The sequence below is a fragment of the Marmota flaviventris genome, chromosome 4 (assembly GCF_047511675.1).
Source record: "Marmota flaviventris isolate mMarFla1 chromosome 4, mMarFla1.hap1, whole genome shotgun sequence".
Classification (NCBI taxonomy): domain Eukaryota; kingdom Metazoa; phylum Chordata; class Mammalia; order Rodentia; family Sciuridae; genus Marmota; species Marmota flaviventris.
This window is the reverse complement of record NC_092501.1, coordinates 156,726,423-156,749,189: the sequence shown is the minus strand read 5'-3', so window position 1 is coordinate 156,749,189 and position 22,767 is coordinate 156,726,423. Positions and strand designations below refer to the sequence as shown.

The 22,767-nt window shown below is 38.5% G+C and overlaps 1 protein-coding gene across 2 annotated transcripts in view; it reads right to left on the bottom strand.

Annotated features, from left to right (window-relative positions):
* Pcca (propionyl-CoA carboxylase subunit alpha) overlaps nucleotides 1-22,767 on the bottom strand; it is a 359,349-nt gene that overhangs the window by 127,107 nt on the left and 209,475 nt on the right. For both annotated transcript variants that reach the window (XM_027938819.3, XM_071611620.1), the window contains exon 18: nucleotides 18,313-18,415. In XM_027938819.3, the coding sequence (XP_027794620.1) occupies nucleotides 18,313-18,415 (103 nt within the window). The remainder of the gene's footprint in view (nucleotides 1-18,312; nucleotides 18,416-22,767) is intronic.

Here is a 22,767-nt window from a genome sequence, read left to right as displayed (position 1 = left end):
AAACCCCCAAAATAAGGATTCTTTTTTTGGTGGTGGGGGATGTACTGGGAATGGAACCCAGGGGTGCTTAACTACTGAATTAAAACACTTTTTATTTATTTTGAGACAGGGTCTCCTTAAGTTGCTTAGAGCCTCGCTAAATTGCTGAGGCTGGTCTCAAACTTGCAATCCCAAGTTTTTGGAATTACAGGTGTGCACCACTGTGCCCAGAAAAATATGGATTCTTGTATGTCACATTTTTGCTCAACATGTTCTGAAGTTCATCCATGTGGTTGAAGAGTTCACTCTTTCTTTTTACTAACAAGAAGTGTTCTATTACACTAATAGACTAAAATTAGTTTATTCTGTTGACAGACACTTGGATTATTTCCGCTTTAGAGCTACTATGAACAAAGTTATTGTAAATATTCTTTGTACAAGACCTTTTAAAATTTTCTTTATGACATGTTTTAATTTCTCCTGAGGGGCAAATCTAGAGGAGAAAATGCTAAAGGTAAACGTGTGCTTAATTTTCTGCAAGCTGCCAAGCTGTTTTCCAAAGCATTGTAACACCGCAATGGTGGTGTTCTGTATTCTTGCCACCATTTGGTACAGTTGGTCCCTCTGAGCCTGTGGCTATGAAAACTCATCTCATTAAGGTTCAATGTGTATTTGCCCTATGACTGATAACGATGAGGACCTCCTCATGTGTTTATTGGCCATTTGTATTCAAATTTTTGTCCATTTTTATTAGTTGTTGGCTTTATTAAGTTCTTTATTTTGGACATTAGACCTTTGTCAGATTTATGTACTTCAAGCATTCTCTGTCACTTGATTCTTAATTTTTTTTTTTGCAATGTCTTTCAGCCAGAAGTTTTTAAAAATAATAGGCCTTATTTTTTCAGTTTACAATAAATTGAGCAGGAAGTAGAGTTCCCATATCCATCCCCACACCCTCCAGCCTCCAGTTTCCCTGTTACTAACGCCTTATATTAGTGTGACATGTTACAATAAGGAGCCAATACTGATCAAATACTGATATGAGCTGAAGTTCATACTTAAGGGTTTATTCTGTGTTATATATTCTATGAGTTTTGAAAATTTATAATTCTATGTATCCACCATAACAGTATATTCTGAATAGGTTTTCTGCCCTAAATATTGCCTGTGATCAACCTTTTTACCCATCTCTCCCTCCCCCAATTGCCTGGCAGCCACTGATGGTTACTGTCTCCCTATTTCTGCCTCTTCCAGAATGTCATAGCTGGAACTGTACAGAAGGCATCCTTCTCAGACTGGCTTCTTTCATTCAGCAATATTATTAAGTTTTTACCACATCTTTTTGTGGCTTGATGGCTCATTTCTTTTTATTGCTGAGTGGTATTCAATTGCTTGTATGCAGTGTATTCACCATTCACCTACTGAAGGGCATCCTGGCTGCCACTTCTCTGATTGGGAATTGTGGATAAAACTGCTAGAAACACCCACATGCAGGATTTAGTGCAGGCATTCGTTTCCAATATGTTGGTAAATGCCAAGGAACACGACCACTAGATCTTTTGGTATTAGGTTCAGAAGATACTAGTCTTCTGAAGGTTTTATGTGTAGACCTAGGACTGATTTCTAATTTCCTTGAGTGGTAGGAAATGGGATGGGCGCTATTACAAGCAAATCTGCAGACCAAGTCCTGCAATTCAGTCCACCTATAAAACTATATTACATTTTCTAGGCCCTTTTGCATTTCCACAGAAATTTCCAAACCAACATGCCAATGACATCCACCTCCTCCCCCAAACACAGACCTAATGGGACTGTGAGTGAGCCTGCACAGAATCTCTACTTCAATGTAAGGAAAAGTGACATCCTGACAATATTTTCCCCTCCAATCCAAGAGTAAGCTATATCTCTTATTTATTTAGATATTGAATTTCTCTCAAAGAGTATGGCAATCTTGAGATCTTTTTATTGAATCTATTCCTACCTTTGTTTCAGCTGTATGACACACTTCTCAATGAGTTTTCTTAAGTAACCCTCTAAGTTGTCCCAGAAAACTTTCTTTCCAACCTTTGTGCTATAATTTTCCCATGCCTTCTTATTCTTACTAGTAAATCTAGAATACATTTTGTTCAAATGCTTGCCTAAGTTCTTTTCTTTTATGCTGAACTAAATAGAACTTTTTAATGTGTGTGTGTGTGTGTATTTTAGCTGTTGATGGACCTTTATTTGTTTTCATGCGGTGCTGAGAATCAAACCCAGTGCCTCACACATGCTAGGCAAGTGCTCTACCACTGAGCCCCAGCCCCAGCCCATACATTAAATAGAACTTCAATTTTCATTTTCCCATTGCTTCTAGTTTACTGAAATACAATTTACTTTGACTGACTTTTTATCCTACAAACTTGTTAAATTAACTAGCTCAGACAATTATAGATTTCGTAAGGGTTTCTATGCAAATGATTATGTCCTATATGAATCAAAATGACTACTTCTTCCTTTGTGTTTAGATGCCTCTTGTTTCTTTTTCTTTCTCCTGCTCCATCATCTAGAATCTCCAGAATAATACTGGTAGAACTGATAAAAACAGACAATTTGTTCTTGTTCTCAATCTTAAGAAAATGACATTCCTTGTTTTTTCCAGCACTTGTTCCCCCTTGCTCTCTATCCTTTCCTTTTGTGGCTCTTAATAGATGTAAATTCCACTTCCTGATGTTATCCCACAAGTCACTAAGGCTCCCTTCAACTTTTTAAAAGAGCATTTTGGAGGTATAATTAACATACAAAAAACCACATATGTTTAATGTATACAATTTGTGAGTATTTTTGGACATATGTATACACCCATGAATCAATCACCACAATCAAGATAAGAAACCTATCTGATCTCCACAAAGGGTATTCTGTCCTTGGGCTTCTCTTCAAGTTTTGGAAACATCATTTTCTCTTTTTCAGACTATATAAACTCGGTGCTTCCATCTTTAAAACTGCCCATTCTTTACTGTCGCACAACATGTTTTCCCATTCCGTGGCAGACGTACTACATTTTACATCGGGAATTTCTACTTAGTAATTCCTTACAGTTTCATTTCTATGCTGATATTACATCTCTGTGCCCTCATTTTGATCTTTAATACTTGAAGATAATTTTAATAGCTCTTTAAAGTCTTTACCCATGATTCCAACATCTTAGGAATCTCGTAGTTGGTTTCTACTGCTACTTTTCTCTTCAGCATAGGGCACCTTTGCTCTTGAATTGTTTGCCAAGTGGATTTTGCTCGAACACTGGCTTGTGGTGCTGATGTAGTGCTCTAACACGCTGCCTTTCCCTGAAAGTATCACTACAGCAGGCAGTTCAACTACTACTTACAACTGAATTTATGGAGGCTTGCCTTTACATTCTGCTAGGATGTGCCTATTTGGGTTTTTTGTAAGTAAAAATTCCAAACTTTTGATTCTAGAAGCAACATTTTATCCAAGTTATGGTCCTTCTGGGGTGCTAACAAGGTCCTCAAATTGGTGAAACTCAAAATTCCTGGCATTTTTGTCTCCTTGGTAGGCAATATGAGATTTACGCTCAGTTCTCTGGGCATTCTGACAGTGTTTACATGCTGGACTCCCCAGGTCATCTTTATGCAGAACTCCTGGGTCCCTCCCTCTGCATATTTCTTTATGCATATTTCAAGGGTCAACCAACAACTGGAGGAAAGCTAACTTCAGATATGAAACTCCTCATCCTGTCGCTCCCTCTTTGTTCTGATATTCCTGCTCAATTTCTAGCAGTGATCACAACTTTGAAGATCATCATCTGACACCAGAAACCAAACAAACAAGACTGGCTTTGAGTTCCAGCCATACCAGGATGCTCAACAGCAACTGCTCTCAGGAAAAGTCGGGTAAATACGCATCCACTGGAGGGTCACCTTGCTTTTTTTTTTTTTTTTTTTTAATATTTTTTTTAGTTGTAGTTGGACACAATGCCTTTATTTTATTTATTTTTATGTGTTGCTGAGGATCAAACCCAGCGCCTCGCACATGCTAGGCTTGCACTCTATTGCTGAGCCACAACCCCAGCCCCTCACCTTGCTTTTAAGGGTCATATTTAGGTGTTCATCCACATCTTTCTAAGGGTCGTAATTTTTTTTCTATCAGCAATTGACATGTGAGAAGGGTTTTTTGGAAATATGCTACAGTGCCATGAGAGGAACTGGAACTTTCCTATGCTGTTTGAACTTTATGTCACATTCAGAGGCAGAGAAAAGAAAGGGGAGAATACAGGCTCCTACCTTCCAGGTGGCAGCCCAGGAACACTTGGCGACTCTTCTGCCAGATGCTACTCTGTTCAGTAAACCGAGAGCAGTCACATAAACTTATTTCACAGTTATGAAAAGAAATACTCTTTAAGAGAACTCATTAGATCAGAAGAAAGATATAATGCTGTCTCATTTAATTCCTAAATTTTGAAGTTCTATCATAACTTCAGGAAAACAAATTCTTAAATACCAAATGAGTAGCAAACTATAAATAGCTCAATTAGCTTTACTGAGAGAAAACTCACATGCCATAATTTTAACCTACCTGAAGTGCCAAATTCAACAATCCTCAGTATATTCTCAGAGTAGGGCACCTGCCTCCCATAAGCAATTTTAAAGCATCATCTCATTTTTGTATCCTGCATCCTTGTACAAGTCACAGTAGTTCGAATAGATTTTTTTAGTGAACTCCTCAGGATTTTCTAGACACAAGATCATGTCACGTGCAGATAGTTTAACTTCTTGCCAATTTAGATGCCGTTTATTTTTTGCTGTGGGTTTATTCTATGTGGCCTTCACCAGTCTGAGAAAGCTGCCTTCTATTCCTGTTGTTTTTTATTTTTAAATCATGAAAGGACACTAGATTCTGTTAAATGTTTTTCTTGCATTTGAGATAATCTTGTGGGATTTGTCTTTTATTCCATTAATTTGGTATGTGAAATTGCTTGATTTGGGGATGGTAAGCCAACACTCTGTTCCTAGGAGAAGTCCCATTTGGTTATGGGCAGAACCATTTTACATATTCTTGGATTCTACTTTTTGATGTTCTTTGTTTGTTTTGTTCTGTGCAAAGCTTCATGCATGCCACACAAGCACTCTGACACTGAACTCCATTCCCAGTCCTTGATTTGCTAATATTTTTAGTGATTTTTGCATTAATATTTGTGAAGGATACTGAATTTTCATTTTCTTCTTGTAATATCTTTACCTGCTTTTGGTATCATGGTAATATTGGCCTTGGAGAGTGAGTTCGGATTTTTTCTCTTCTGTTTTTGGAAGAGTTTGTGAAGGATGACTGGTGTGACTTTGCCAGTGAGGTCGTCTGGCCCTGGACTCTTCTTTCTAGGAAGTTTTGTGATGACTCATTCAGTCTCTCTACTTATGATAGGTCTGTTCAGATACTCAACATCTTGTGTCAGTAATAGCCTGTGTCTTTCTGGGAATGTCTCCCTTTATCTAATTTCTTTGCATACACAAACAGTATTCCCTTATAATCCTTATTAATTAGAACTTGTTCATAATATTGTAAGGTCAGTAGGTACACAGCTCCGCCTTAGTAAGTTGAGTCTTCCTTTTCTCTTGGCCAACCTCTAAATCGCTAAAGATTTTCATTCTGGTAAACTTCCCAAGAACAAAATACTTCTTTTATTGATTTTCTCTCTCTCTTTTTTTTTTTTCCTATTCTCTATTTCCTTTATTTCAACTTTGATCTTTTTTTTGTTTAAGCAAAACTTTATGGAATTTCTTTTTTATTAGTTTTAATCAATTATACATGACAGTAGAAAGCTCTTCGATTCATTGTACATGAATGGAGCTGAATTTTTCGCTTCTCTGATTGTGCATGAAGCAGTCACACCATTTGTGCAGTCATACATGTACCTAGGGTAATGACTGTCTCATTCCACCACATTTACTACCCCCTTCATCTTCCCCACTCCCCTTTGCCCCATCCAAACTTCCTCTACTTATTCCATGCCCCACTCCCATTATGGATTAGCATGCACTTATCAGAGAAAACATTCAGCCTTTGGTTTTGGGGGGATTGGCTTATTTCGCTTAGCACAATGTTCTCCAACTCCACCATTTATCTGCAAATGCCATAATTTTATTCTTTTTTAATGCTGAGTAATATTCCATTATGTATTTGTACCACAGTTTCTTTATCCATTCAACTATTGAAGGGCATCTAGGTTGGTTCCACAGTTTAGCAATTGGGAATTGTGTTGCTATAAACATTGAAGTGGCTGTGTCACTGTAGTACACTGTTTTTAAGTCCTTTAGGTACAGACTGAGGAGTGCGTCAAATGGTTCAACCCTGATCCTTAGCACTCCCTTCCCTCTGCTCCTACTGAAATTAGTTTGCTCTGCTTTTTCTAGTTTCCTAAGACGAAAGATAAGGCATCTGATTTATTTCTACTCTTTTCAACGTTTTGTGTTTTCAGCTCTTTATTTCCCTGTAAGTACTGCTATAAGTTTTCAAATGTGGTGTTTTTAAAAGCCCTATTTGTTTTAATGTTTTTAAAATATATTCTTGTTTCCTTTTGACTTTTTCTTTAACTTATTGGTTACATAATTCTGTATATTTACAAATTTCTCAAATTTCCTTGGTCGTTGATTTCTAATTTCACTGAATTGTTATTTGGGGATGTATTTGGTTTGATTTTCAATCCTACTAAATTTACAGAGGCTATTGATGGCCTAGTGTATCATATGGCACAGTAGATACAGCCTGTCCTGGAGAACATTACAATGCACTTGAGAAGGGGTATAATCTGCTGTTGGTGGATGAATTATTCTATAGACATCTATTAGTTCTACTTGGTTAATTGTATTGTCCAAGACTTATACTTCATTCCTGATCATCTGTCTAGTTGCCCTATCCATTATTGAAATTGGGGTATTAAAGTCTTCAATTAATATTTTTATTGAATTGTCTATTTCTTGCTTTGTCTCAGCTTTGCTTCATATATTTGGGAACTATGTTATTAGGTCCACATATTCAGACTTGTTATGGTTTACTGGTTAATTGACTTTTTATCATGATAAAAATAACCCTTTTTATCTCTAATACCAATTTTTACCCTAATAGTTTGGTACCAGCATTATTAGTAATAAAATACTGATATCAGTATTACAAATATATTTCCTTGAAACTGCTTTTCATCCTTTTTACTTTTAGTTTATTTATTGCTGTACCACTGACTTGTACTCTAGCCCCCATCTTTTTTGGAGCAGTTTTTCTATATACTATTGCAATTACTTTAGCATCAATCCGAACATTGTTTAAAGGTAAGTTACTAATTATAATGCCCAGTATAACTACTAAGAAGATAACTTTAAAAAATAGTAAGACAAATATCAAGAGAATTAAAAGAGAACACTAGAAAATATCTATTTAAAAAGGAAAAGCAATAATTAATGGAGGAATAAAGAAAACTGATATGACATACAGAAAACAAAGAGTAAAACAAGAGATGCAAATTCTATCTGATGAATAATATGATGAATATTAGGTCTATAAAGACTGAACCTATCAATCAAGCATAGATAATTGACAGAGTGGATAAATTTTAAAAAGATAGGTGCTCTACTCAGAGGTAGAGCAAGAAATTCAAACACATAAATAAATTGAAAGTTAAAAGGATGAAAAGCAATACCAGGGAACTACATTTGTAATACTGTCTTAATTGACATATGTTCAATTGAAGACTGATCTGCCACCTCAAATCTATCATTGATACCATGTAGTGTATTTTTTCAATTTAGGCATTATACTTCTACTTCCAATTTTATTGTTATCTTACCATTTATATCTGTTTATTGATATTTTATATTTTAGTGAATTATTTCATGTAGTTCTTTAAATGTATTTGTAATGGCTTATTTCAAGTCACTGGGTAACAAACCCAACAGTTAGTTAGTTAGGCTCCCTCCATGACACTTCCTAGTGACTTCTTTGTCTATGAATGGGTAGGTCATACTCTCATGTTTCTTTGCATGTCTTAAAACTCTTCATTGAAAACTAGACATTTTAGATTTTTTTTTTTTTTTAAAGTGACACTCTTGGAAATTAGGTTTCCTCTCCTCCACAGGACAACCACCTGGACTTTGCTTTTCCCCTGGGGCATCTGAGTGTCTATCAGTCTATCAGATCTGAAGGTGCCTCAAGGACAGGGACTGTTTTGTTGTAGCTGTTAAGCGCATGCATTTTATCACCATGGAGCATTTTTCTTGTTTGGGGGATGAACTAATTCTGAAGGCAAAGATTTGGAGGGATTTACTAAAAGAGGAATTTGAATTGAAACTTTGGAGGGATTTACTAAAAGAAGGTGACCTTTGTGAAGTAGATGGTCAGAATGCTAGTCACCTAGATCAATTCAGGATCATTAGTGACATATGAAAACTCAAAATAGCAAATCAGTCTCATAGGCTGTGAGTAACCAGAACATCCAAAAAGGAACCAAATCAAGAGTAAGAGAATTTTATAACATACACACAATTAAAAGTTAAAAGAAAGATGGAAGCCTAATTCAGAATTTGTCCTAGAAATTAACATGAAATCTTTAGTGATTATATAATGAAATATAACACACTTAAAGCCACTGTACTAATATTTTTCAAAACAATAATGCTTTCAAACAAGTTTAGTATTCTCTGCTCTTCTTTTTCTAACACATATACTTATGTGTCTTAGTATATTCCAAATTTTACAGAATCTATTCATAGAACAAATTTCACTGAAATATTATTTAGGATAAAGCTGAAAATCTGAAGGGCTAGTTATATAAAGAGAAATTCAAGTCTAGTCAAGTCAATTAAAAGAATCAAGAATGAAGTATGTAATTTTATCTTATTAATCTATTACAAACTATTTATTTTATAGAAAAGACAGTACTAAAGGGAACTGAAAAACAAGAGGTCAAGGAACACACTGCCCAAATCACTTCTAGAACAGACCCATCTTCCCGCCATTTTTTTTTCTTTCTTGGTACCAAGGCACTTAACCACCGAGTCACATCCCCAGCCCTTGTTGATTTATTTTTTATTGTGAGACAGAATCTCCCCCAGTTGCTTAGGGCTCTGCTAATTTGCTGAGTCTAGCTTCAAACCTGTGATCCTCCTGCCTCAGCAGAGCCACTGGGATTACAGGCCCATGCCCCCATATCCAGCTAAAACAGACCTTTAATCTTACTCTAGTATATCTTCTACTTAATCCATCATCAAATATATAACTCTCTGTGGCAAAATAGAGAGAAAAAGTATTATGCTAAAAAAATCAAGTTATATCTTTAAAAGACATATTTTTCTATTTGTACCAATTCCATTACTCTTTAAATTTTTTATTTATTTCACTGACAAATCTTTCTAAAGCGATTTAAATCCTTCTTCGGAACAAGGCTGAACACAAATATATACAAATATTGCTCCATTACCTACAGAAAATTGCTTTACACAGATCGGCTAACTTGAATTTTTAATAATAATCTTTGTATTATGTAAATTAATCTTTTGACATTTTATTATAAATGCACTGATGGTGTTGATTTAGTTTCAATTCAAAAATCAAGGATTTCATTACCCTATAAAACATATCCAGAGTTCAAAGTATTTAAGGGGGGTTAAACAAAATGCAAACATTTAATGCAACATTAAGCATGTGAAATAAAAACTTGATTGCCTAAAGAAAGCATGCTATGCTGTTACCCTGGTGACAGGTTAAAAAAGGGATTGTGAGCTGAATAGCGGTATGATATGAAATTAAAATGTTTCACATTGAACAATCCAAAATGAATTGGGAAAGGTTAGAGTAGAGGAGAGAGAAATCAATTCTCCAATGGCAGTGGTGAATGGGACAGAAGCATGAATAGGATTTGCCAGTGGGGTGCAACAGCTGCCAAATATCCTGCAGCCAGAGAATTACAATAATACTGATGAAGTGTGCAAGAGCTTTTGGAATCATTGCAGGGAAGAGAGAAATTCTCCTACAATAATGAGGCTATTCTGTCTCCCATTCAGCTCTTATAGTACAATCAAATTTAAGAAAAATATTTAAAATGCAATGTTTTGCAGAAAACACGTATATATGTATATAATAGGCCATTTTTATCCACTTAATTAATATTCTGTGCTTAATATCACTGAGTCTTCTAAGTCATCCAAGACATAGCCATATTAAATAAAATATCATAATAGAGACAATAAAAAGTAAAAGGAAATGACTGAATTCATGTTTTGTCCCCTCTTACTGCTTTTTAGGGATTTATTTGAGCAAATGGAAATAAGTATTTCCAAAGACATAGCCTGCCTATGTGTGTTTGTAAATATACAAAGTATCATTTTTATTATACATTTGGTTATTAGAACATCAACCTCAATGTGGTAATAATGTGGCTTATCGGAAAATACACATGAAACAAGTATTATGTAAAATCCATGTTTTATTTTTATAGATGGTGTACATGGGTTATAACATGGCATCTCCTTTTAAATTCAGAAGACATTTAAACAAAAAGGTCAAAATACAACTATATAACAACATTGGTTTTTCCTTGGGAATTATTTTCACATGGCTACTTTTTTCTGTGTTCCTTTACCACTGGCCTTCAATGATGAAGACTGCATTTTAAAACCTGAAATTTTTATCATCCAATTGAAAACGTAGTCACAGGTAAATGAATTACATATCTGAAAACAGAAAAGGCCACATTTTTTTAATAGCAAGAAAAAAATCTCAGATAATTTCATCTGTCAGGTTGGAATCACTAGGACATTGATCCTCTATTTTATCAGGAAGCCAGATGAGAAAAGAAAATGCAATACAGACATACACACAACAGCACATGAGAATTCACTGGAATGTAATTTCCCCGATCAACTGTGCTTGAAAGAGTTAACTGGCGACGGGGCCGTGGGCCAGTCAAGACACCTGATATGTTCCCCAAAGTCTGAGCACAAAGTGCTTGTTATACACCGACTCCATAAGGCTGAGGGAATTCTCCACTAAAGTGCATGCTTTATTTTAACCTTTCAGGCTGAACTATTTTCATCAATATTATCGTAGGCCACAGGGAGGGTGTTCCGTTTTCCCAGTCTTTAAACTGTGCTCAAATATCATGAGAGAAATTATAAAGTAAAACCTGTGAGCTCATGCAATTCAAATCATATCAGAGCTGAAGACAACTTCAGTAGCCAGCGGCCCAGCGCTGCCATTTTTCAGAGAATGAAACCAAAAAACTGGAGCACTTTGTCCAGAGGCTGTGCCACTTGATACATGGCAGTGGACCAGGGGCCAACTCCTGACTCCTCATTCAGGGCTGGCTCCACTCACGGCACTGGGCCAAGCACCCTGACAGTTCAGGGCCAGGCGACAGGGCCAAATGAACCAAAGGCGACTGACCCTGGAGGTTCCCAGTCTGAATAACAGACTAGAGGAAATGCCACAAATAAACAAGCTGTACAGAGTTGAGCGCGTGCATTTTCAGATGTGGCGGACACAATCGTACTCTGTAATGTCAGCGAGCACTATAATGTGTTCTCAAGCAAATTGAGTCTCTAGATTTATCAATTTCATCAGAGCAAGATTTTGTATCTTAGGTTGATTTTTTAAAAAATATTTATTTTTTAGTTATAGGTAGACACAATATCTTTTTTTTTTTTTTTAATGTGGTGCTGAGGATCAAACCCAGTGCCTCATGCATGTTGGGCAAGCGCTCTACCTCTGAGCCACAACCCCAGCCCATGGGTTGATTTTTTAAAAGTGCTAATGTACACTTTTTGAAAACTACTTTTTTGAAGAGTATGTAACATGGCAAAATGTTGGCAAAATACTAGTATTTAGGGAAAAAAAAAGTATAAGTATAATGGCCCCTTTTCTATAAAATCAAAGGAAGGCATAAGACTTTATGCAAGTGCCTAGAAACAAGACAACCCTGACAAGAGTGGCCAGAAGCAGTCTCCAGCTTCTCTCTTCCCACTCTATTGGGCTCCCATCATTCTGACCTGAACCCCCACTCTGCAAGTGCCATCCTCTAAAACAGCGCTTGTGTGGTCTCCTGTGGCCGCCTCATTGTTAAGTGCTGTGGGCAATGGTCGCATTTGGTCCTACTGGTCACAGCGCAATGGACCCAGCCTCTCTGCTCCCTTCCTCCACTTGGCTCCTGAACTCACCCACACTGTGCTGCCCTCCCCCTGCTGTTTTTCTCTGCCCCCTTGGCTGGGTCCTCTCCATCCTTCAGGATCACCAGTGCTGCAGTATTCTGCGGCTGGGGCTTGGGACCACGACCCCTCATGGTCTCCCAGTTTCCACTCTCACCACCTACAGTAACTGACACTGCTGCAGCCAGGAAGCCTGCGGATGCATATGTCACACCAAGGTCTTTTCACTCAAGACCTGCAACAGCTCAGCTCCCTGTTTCACTCAGAGACAAAGCCTCAGTCCTCACCACAGGTGACCCGACAACTCTACCTTCTACTACTGTATAACTTACTTGTTCTCTCCTTGAAAGTTCTGCTCACCTCCTTGCTATTTTTCAAAAATGCTAGGTATACATACTCCAGCCTCGGCCCTATGCATTTACTGCTTCCTCTCACCAGAAGGCTCTTCCCTAATATCCACAAGACTCATTCTTTTCCTTCCTTTGTGCTAATGTTAATTTTCTCTGCAAAACATTCCCTGCAGTCTAAATTAAAACCATAACTTTCCACCATCTACCCTAAGGGGCACCCACCCCATCCTTCCCTGTTTTGTTTTTCCTTAATACAACCAGGACATTTATCTTTACCAGATACACTAGAGATCTTCCTGATCTCCTGTCTTTCCTCCACTCCAACCTAAATTCCTTGGAGTGGAAATTTCTTTTTTTTTTTCTTCTAATCATTTTGTCCCTTGGTAAATTCTCTTAAGCTTTCTAATTCGAACTCATGATGACCAATATGTACACTTTCCAAGGCAGATGACATTTAATGCCTATGTTTGATTCTCTTTTTCAATAAGGAAAGAAAAGATCCATCCTTAATTTAAGAGAATATTTCAAACTGACAGAGAATATACTTGTTGCCACTGCAACGGTCAAGGCTTTCTGTTAGGAATAAAATGAGGGTGTGTCACTGCCACTGCCCTTGACACAGATCTTTGTCATTACAGAGAAAAAAAAGAAACCAGGGAAGGGCAGCTAAAGTTTAGTGGGCACTACGTTAAGTAGTTTATATCTCACAGAAACCTCTTTTTTTTTTGTCCAAACTGTTACTATCTCCTCATGGCAGAACCATGGAAAAATCCATCTCAGACACAGAGGTCTGTGCTCCCACACATCAAGATAACTGAGATGCTGGCCCTGCCCAGAGTCACACTCCTCAGGGGTCAAGGAGGAGTGTCGCTTAGGCCCAGGAGGTTCCAGACCAGCCAGGGCAACACAGCAAGACCCTGTCTCAAATAAACAAAACAAGTAATGAACACACAAGCCAGCAGAAAACCCGTATGACTCACAGCAAGGAAGACACGGAGCCACCATCAGTGGAGGATGTAATCGCCTGAAAGCATCTCAAGTGATTCAAAGGAATAACTGTTACAAAGAAAATACAAATGCTGAAAGAGTCAAACTCCTAGAAACAGGAAGCAGAATGGCGGTTAGCAGGGGCAGCATCGAAGGGGCAGTTCTTCAAGGGATATGGAGTTTCATTTTTCAAGATCTAAAGGTTCTAGAGAGCTATTGCTCAACAATGTGCATCCAGTCCACACTACTGAACTTAGAAATGGTGAAGTCCACTTAGAAATGGTTAAGATGGTAAAAATCTTTATGTGTTTTCTACCACAATAAAAAGAAATGTAAATATCATCAGTACTCCTAATCATACGTAACTTCCAGATAGATTAAAAGAGTTGCTACTGTTTCTAATTGTTCATTTGTAAAATAAACGTTTAGGATTCTGAACACATCCTCTGGAGGCTGGAGAAAAAAATGAAGAAAGAAAGAAAAGCAAGCAAACCAAAAGAATCCAATAAAACTAATGTATTTATTACATATTTGCAATTAATCTTTTTTTTTTTTTTTTTTTTTTGTACCAGGGACTGAACCCAGAGGCACTTAACCACTGAGCCACATCCCAGCCCTTTTTAATATTTTTTTTTTTTAGAGACAGGGTCTTGCTGAGTTATTTAAGGCCTCACTAAGTTGCTGAGGCTGTCTTTGAACTCAAGATCCTCCTGCTTCAGACTCCCAAGCCACTGGGATTACAGGCATGAACCACTGCACCCCGCAAAATACTTTAATAAAACTCAGAGTTGACAGTTACCCTCACGTGCACTCAAACACCCTGAAATGTATGCAAACAGATACCACTCGCCAGGCCCCCTGCAGCAGGGCTCATCCCCCAGCATGATCTTTAAGAGGAAGTTAAAGGCTTGTACTGAACCAGGCCCCGGCCTCAATCTTAAAACATGCAAAGCATGCCCTGTCTAGGAAAGGTGGATCTAGTCACCAGTTACTCCGCCACGGGGAAGTGGCCTGCCCAGCACTAGAACCGGTCATCCCTACAATGATGAGTTACCTTAGCAGAGAGATGACACTCATGGAACTAGGAAGGTTGAGTGACAGATAAGAAAGGATGGAGGATAATTTTCAGAGTGACAAAACTGACCAAAAGAAAGGAATCACAGTAACAAAAACAATGCAGCAAGAAGGACGTACAGCCATTGGTGAGGGCAGAATGGCATCCTCACCAGGTGGACGAGGGCAGGACCCAGGCAAATTACCCCAATTCTCAGCAAAGGGAGCAACATTGGGATTCTAGGAGAACAGGCATTTCAAGCAAAAATAAAGCTGATTAGAAGAAAAAAGAATACAGGTAATCATTGTCAGTGAAACAAATTATTACACCAAACTTCAGTGCCAACGAAATCATTTGGCTTCAACTAATGTGAAGTGGTCATTTAATACAGCTTTTGATGGTTTATTTCTGACAAAGAAAGTGGTAGGTGGTAGGTTGGTTGGTTTTGGTGCTGGGAATTGAACCCAGGTCTCGCGCATGCTAAGCCAGCACTCTAGCACGGAGTGACACCCTCCAACCCAAAAGTGTTTAAAAAAAAAAAAAAAAGAATGATCATGAAGAAATATAACTCCATAGCAAGTCAGCATGTATTTATGTAAAAAAAAATCATGTTCAAATTTTATTCTCTTCTTAATAAAAAATTGCTACCATTTCTGACATTGATGTTTCTTTTTTTCCCTAAAATATACTGCTATCATTTTACTATCTAAATATTAAGGATACATATTATTGTCCTTTTCCAAGTCATAAATGATGAAAGAGTAAAACCCACAGACAAATTGGGAAAATAAGATCAGTAGCCAAAACAAGCAGCACAGAGGAAGGGCTGCTGGCTACTGGTTTGGAAGCTAAAACATGACAAGAACACGCCCACGACAACACAGGGAGCCACACCTGGAGGTGACTCAGCCTCCGTTCCGAGCCAGTCATCTGACACGCCTCAGAAGCCCAGGGTACAGACTCAGCACCTACCTCAGGTCTGAGGACATGGGGCCTGGGACCTCTAGCAACAAGCAAAAGTAACCTCAGCTTCACCTTGGCCAAACAAGACTGTGCCTTGTCCAGAAGAGGAATATATTTTGCTAGATATCAGAGGCCTCTGCTGTTATGGGTGGTACAATGTCACAATAATCTGGCCTGTTGAGTAAATGATGTGCTCAACCAAAATTAAACTCCCCCAAGTGACTAATTATATAAGAAATGTATGGACACATAACTGCATAACTGAACTTTTGATCTACATGCTTTATTAATTAATGTTTTTCAATATCTACAGATACGAGCTTAAAAATAAGATATTTAAGATTCTTAATGTAGCAATTAGCAAACTTATAATTTTAGGCAGAAATTATGCAGAAGACAAATACAAAGGAAGATCACTTTAAGGATTAAATCTATTGAAGGCAGCACTAACAGCTGCGGGGCGGGGGGGGGGGGGGCACTTCCTGAGGTGATGGTAATGTTTAGTACCTACATACCGGGGTGTGGGTTGCGCTGGAGCATCCATTTGTTAAGATCCTGCAGGTCAGACCTCTCTACTTATATGTAGGTAAATTTTACCTTAAAACACAAGTAAAAAAGTGAGGAGTGGGTAGAGGTCAAGCTGGAACAAGGCAGGCAGATTTTTGATGTTGTTGAAGCTGTGTAATGATTACTTCAGGGCTCGTTTTACTATTCTGCTTATTTCATATTTGTTTAAGAGCTTCCATAATCAAAAATTGATTTAAAATGTTTCCAAAGACCACTTAATAAATAGAAAATATTCACAACATGTTTAAAAAAAAAAACAGAATAAAAACTACATTCCCAGTATGAATCTAATAATGTAAAGCATACATGTAGCATGTGCACTCAGATATGTATATGTACATATGTATGAGTATGTGTGTATGTATGTGCGCATATATATATATATATATATATATAGCTGTGCTGGGGATTGAACCCAGTACCTTGTACATGCTAGGCAAGTGCTCCACTACTGAGCTATATCCCCAGTCTGACCCTTTTTAAAAATTTTTTGGAGACAAGGTCTTGCTAAATTGCTGAGACTGACTTCAAACTTGCAATCCTCCAACCACAGCCTCCAGAGAGGCTGAAATTATAGGCATATACCACCATGCCCAGCTACCTTTTTGCTGCCTTTTATCTTTTAAAACCCTTGTGGGATTCTCACCCAGAAGTTAACACCCTCTAAAAATAACTTGCATCTGTTTCTTAAAAAAATCAAACCAGTTCATTTTTAGCTACATTAAGACTTCTGAAATAATAAAGATCCAAATAATAAATGGAGATAAGGGAATCAGTATAAATATTGCATTTGTCAAAAGAATAATAAAAAGTTATACTAGCCTGTAATTCCAGCATCTTGGGAGGCTGAATCAAGAGGATCACAAGTTCAAAGCCAGTCTCAGCAACAGGGAGGTGCTAAGCAACTCAGTGAGACCTTGTCTCTAAATAAAACACACAAAAGTGCTAGGGATATGGCTCAGTGGTTGAGTGCCCCTGAGTTCAATCCTTGGTGTCCCCCCCCCAAAAAAGTAATATGAGGTATGCAATTCAGGTTTTAAGGCCAAAGCTAGGATCTGCAGGAGAGATTGTGCACACACATCCCTCTAGAAGAATTCTGTCCAACAGAACTTGATGGAAACAGAACCGCCATGATGAAGAGGAAGTTGGTGTAGCCCAACACACAGCCACTAACCACATGTGGCTCACGGGACTACAAAAGCGGTTTCTAAGTCAGTTTTAATAGCCATCTGTGGCCAGCTGTCATGTATTCTGGAAAACACAACTGAAGGAAAACACCAGCACCAGACTCGCGGTTCTGCTGAGAGTTTCCCTGCTCCCTCCCCTGGTGCAGTGATGTGCTGGTACCCACATCCTTTCTCCTCTCTCTGTGTATCTACCAGAGCGTAAGGTTAAGAAAGTGCACACCAAGCTTCTTGTACTTGCTCTTGAGAAATACCGCAAATGAAGAGTACCAGCTACTGTGAGATTTTCTGAGCAAAATCACATCATCCATTAAAATACAGCCTAACCTCATTTTCGTTTTTCTTCTACCCGCTTCCTCAGAAATCACTTCTGAGTTTCTGATTTGTGCTTTTGGTCAACTTTCACCATTTTGTCCTTTTGTTTTTGATCTTATCCTTGTAGAAAAGCAAAAGGGAACAAAGAGAAATTGAAGTAACACAATTTTCTCAACAGAATTACTCGAGCAAGTATACACACACACAAAGTCCAGTCACCCAGAAGCACCAGTGTTACTGGGACTGTGTTTTTACTTATCCTTTCACCTGGGTCCTAGGAAGCTAAAAGGTACGCATGGGGCCAAGAAACTACCTCATACTGGTGTTGAGTCCTTTTTACACCTCATAGCTTCTGAAATACACCTTTTAACTGCCCAGATTAATTCCAAATTTTGAAGACTATAACACTTCTCAAAACTTTTAAAAACACCAACAAAGCAATAAAATAGAATAATAAATTGAATGGATTTTCTAAAAAATGTCAGAAATCTCACCTCTCCTAATATCCAAGTCAAAGAGGCCAAGATCTTTTTTCCTTTAATTTAAAAAACTTGTTTGAACAAAATATACAAAATGTCATATTTAAACAATGTCTTCATTGTATTTCCCCAAAAGAACCATCAGAAGATCTAGTACTGAGACCACCCAGATCTTTTATCGGCTATTTCCTATGCAGATCAGATCAGCAACATTTTCTGCTCATTTATTCAGTTGTAAAAGATCCACCGTACCTTGAATGGTCTTGAAAATGTTGGGCTCGTAACTGGGATGCCACAAACAACGATGATGCAATTGCCAATAGCTGGTGTGTCTCATTCTCTGTTAACACATGTCCTGAGGGAAATCAATCAATCAATCCATCAACCACATATGTACAACGTTAACAGTTGTGCCTCCATCTTAGAGAATTAGTAGCCATTCAAACGAGTATTTTATCAGGCATCTATTATGGTTTAGTAACGTACAAGGTGCAGGAGTCAGGGTGCAAGATTGTTCAGTAAGACAAAAAGCCCTGCTGGAAGTTTACTGTCACATTTGGGAAAGGAGATCTTAAATAGACTCACAGAACAAAACAACTGTAAATACGCCATGCCCACAGAGATCTCCAGGAAAAGCTTAAGCTCCTCGCATCTGCTGCTTTCTCACTGCCACCCACAATTTTACTTCTAAGGAAATGGAGACTAGAAGAGGAGTGATGCTGGTCAAGGACAAGGGCAGGTTCACGTTTTTTAGTGCAAAGGATTCAAAGAAAATAAAGGTGTGATTCTCTTGCCTGTGTGTGTGAACTCGGGGCCTGGGGCCTCTTCCACCCATTGATCAGTGAATTTCTCTCTCCCTCACTCTCTCTTCCCACCATAAGTTAGCTGACCCAAGGGGCAGTGGTCTAGCCTGGGAAGGCCTGGGGAGGACCACTGGTGTGGCTGAGAGCTGCGCAGCAGGGAAACCTCCTCCACGCACAGAGTTCCTCAAGAAGTGCAGTGGGGGGGGGGGGGAGTCTCCCCCTCCAGGGCCTGAAGGCTAAGACATCCCACAAGAGCTGTGCGACCACAGAACTTCTAAAGCTATTTATCACAGGACTGTCTGCAATAGTAGAGCATTAAACAGCACAGCAGGAGCAACCTGAGTGCTGGACCATCAGCAGTAAGATGTGTTTATACAATTCTGAATTTATTTGAAAGAAATAATCTGAATATTATGTCTAAAATCACGCTAAATAGAAATGAAACTAAAAATATCCAAAATTAAAATATAAATACTTTCAAGATCTGCAGCTCATTTTTCTATAGGAAGGTGTTTCATGAAATTGAAGGGTCAGGAAAGCCCAAGAAATCTATTCCCCTTCAAGACAAACCCGGAAGCTATGTAACCCTAATACAAATGTGGTTCTGGGAATTCAACCACAGACCTCCATGGGAGCTTCTAGGTTTTGGAAAGTTCCTGGTCATCCCCTGACATTGGAACAGTGATGGAACCATCCCATGTAACTTCATAATTAATTATCCTATAAGAAAGTGTTATAGAAATTTGTCCCCACTCTTCTCAAAATGAGCAGTGTAGGAGCCATTCAGGGTCCTGCAAAGTTAAAATATTTTTCATAGTCCTAAGATTGATTTTCCTTTTTAAAACAAACAAACAAAAATCTCTCATTCTATCAGGAGTCCCTCGATCTGCAGAGGTTCCTAGTTCTGAGGGATACATACACAACATGTGATAACATCATTGCTCTTATGTCAAAGCAAAATGGATTTATTATCATGAACTTTAAAATGAATTAATAAAATTTTTACTTTTTAAATTTTCTAGTATTAGGGATTAAACACAGGGGCATTTTGTTACTGAGCCACATCCCAATTTTTTAAATTTTGAGACAGGGTCTCGCTAAGTTGCTGAGGCTGGCCTTGAACTTGTGATTCTCCTGCCTTGGCCTCTCATTGGGATTACAGGCATGCACCACCACACCCAGCTAAAAAATAAATTAGTAAAGTTTTTTAAATTTCTCCAGTTTTAATTTATAATGTGGCAAAATCACCATGCCTTTTGGAGTATAAAGAGGATCAGTTCTTCTCAAATGTCACTGGGCATTTGAATCACTTGGATTAAATGAGCCTCCATTCCTGCATTCCACCCGCAGCATGTGACCCGTAGAAAGCATGGGGAGAGGTTGGGTAATCTGCATTTATAATAAGCTCTAAGGGCAAGAGATGTCATACCTTCAAACAGAACTGCTTTGGGTCATATTTATCAACTTGCATAAAGAAATCAGTCCATGAAATCAGCCTAGGTGCCCTTCAACAGATGAACAGATAAAGAAAATGTGGTACACACACACAATGGAATATTACTCAGCCATAAAGAAAAATGAAATTATGGCATTTGCCAGTAAATGGATGGAAATGGAGACTATTATCTAAGTGAAATAAGTCAATCCCAAAAAAACAAAGGTCAAATGTTCTCTCTGATATATGGATGCTAACACACAATAAGGGGTGGGAGGGAGGATAGACAAAAGGGAATGAAGGGAAGGGAGGGGGATGGGAACAGGAAAGACAGTAGAATGAATTGGACATAACTTTCCTGTGTTCATATATGAATACACAAACAGTGTACTCCACATCATGTACAACCACAAGAATGGGAAGCTATACTCCATGAATATATGATATGTCAAAATACATTCTACTGTCACATATAACTATAAAGAACAAAGGGAAAAAAGGAATCAGTCCATAAACCCAATTTAGTGAGACATGCTCAGCAAAACCAATTATCAAAACACTTTGAACACAGTATTTTTCATGACAATTGTGTGTAATTATGTGTAATTATGTGTGTGTGTGTGTGTGTGTGAAATGCATTTCCTCTAGTGGTTCACAGAAGACTTGACAAGCCCCTTCTTCAGACACGCATGCATCCTACATATCATCGGGAATGGAAAGGCAACACATTCTGGGACCCCTTTAATGGCAAGACATTCATTACTATTTTACTTGGTCTGATCACCTGCTGGTGTGCCAACTCAGGCCATATGGAGAAAGGAAGTACCCAAATTGAACGCACCATCTTTCATCACATCTCAGACAAACTGATATGCTCCACATCAACTTCCGCCCTTTTGTTGATAGCCCACTTTGAAAGGTATTCAGGTCCATGTGTAGGACTTGATCATAACTGACCCATTCCACCAGCCGTTCTAGCATAAAGCTATTCCTCCTCATAACCAGAGTGGCTTTATCTCCTGCAAGTTCCCCTGTGGCCTGATACCCATACAGCCTCCCTGCCCTGGCTCGACCCTGGACTCTCCTTGAATGCTCCCCGCTGTTGGTCCTCTGGTGACAGAATGCTGGTTTCCATTCTTCGCTCCAGGCTGACAGGCCAGACAAAGGTCCCTTCTCTTTTCTGAACAGGATCTCATCCACAGCCGCCTGCACAGCTGCCCTGGGGGAGCTGAGAATGCACACAGCCTGCCAGCCTGCAGGAAGGCAGATCCCCAGAGGGCAGCCAGCGCTTCTGCTTGCTGACAAGTCCTACCTGCCCAGAACTCTGCCTGGGACACACTCACGTATTCAGATGCTTTGGGATTCGTCCATCCGTTTCCACAGTGGGAACATAAAGTGATAATGATCAACTCTTTCTCCCTTGCCAGTTTAGGATTCAACTTTCCTATATTGCAAAGTCAGTAAAAATTATCTTTTACCTTTTCCTTTTCTAAAATGCAATTCACTCTCTTTCCCTTGAGGGCCCATGTCTTCAAAAACTTCAGTTTAGTGGGGTTTGGAGCGGGAGTGCATAGGCATATTTAAGCAATCACATTTACTTCAAAATTAGTTGGAGTACTTTCTTCAGCAGTTTCCTCAAAATAAATACACATACTGAGACATTTCTCTATTTATTTGAAAACACCTTTTTAAAACACTGACACAAATGTATGAAAGATGATATATCATGAGCTTTGTAATGTTTTGAACAACCAATAAAAAAAAAATAAAACACTGACAAATGCAGGCTGTCTTGATTGAGCACGGTCCTCTGGAACCAATTTCTTTCCTATGCAACAGATCTTGCCTTTAGGTTCTCCACCTTCTGGTTTATGGAGTCTGAAGAAGATCTCAATAAACATTCTTGGCATATCTTTTTTTCTTATTTCTTTTTTTCTTTGTGGTGCTGGGGATCAAACCCAGGGTCTTATTCGAGGTAAGCACTCTACCAACTGAGCTATATCCCCAGCCCACATTCTTTATTTTTTCTTTCTTCCTTTCTAGAAGCCTTACACAGTTTTTTCATTAATCCTATCTGAAATCTGGTGGATCTTTCCAAACCCCAAGGCTTCTAAAGAAGAGTGAAACCAAGACTCCCCTACAACTTATTTCATCCTTGTTTTGTCCATTTTTCTTTCCATTAAACTCCCATGATATATATTCATTTACATGCAAAATCTTGTGGATCTTCCCTCCACATTTCTTACTGCCTGAATGGTTTTATTTTCTTTACCTTTTTGCTAAATATTTTGGGACACTTCGTTCAGTTATTGCCTTGGGTCACTCGGTTCTTAGCAGTGACCTTCAGACACTTGGACTGCTGAAATGTCTTGGCTCATCAAGCCTTCTCTAATTTAACCCCTCTCTGCTCTGTCCATTTTCAGTGAGTGCAGGCATCTGCATCTGTGCTTCGTCCTCGGGGACCCGCTG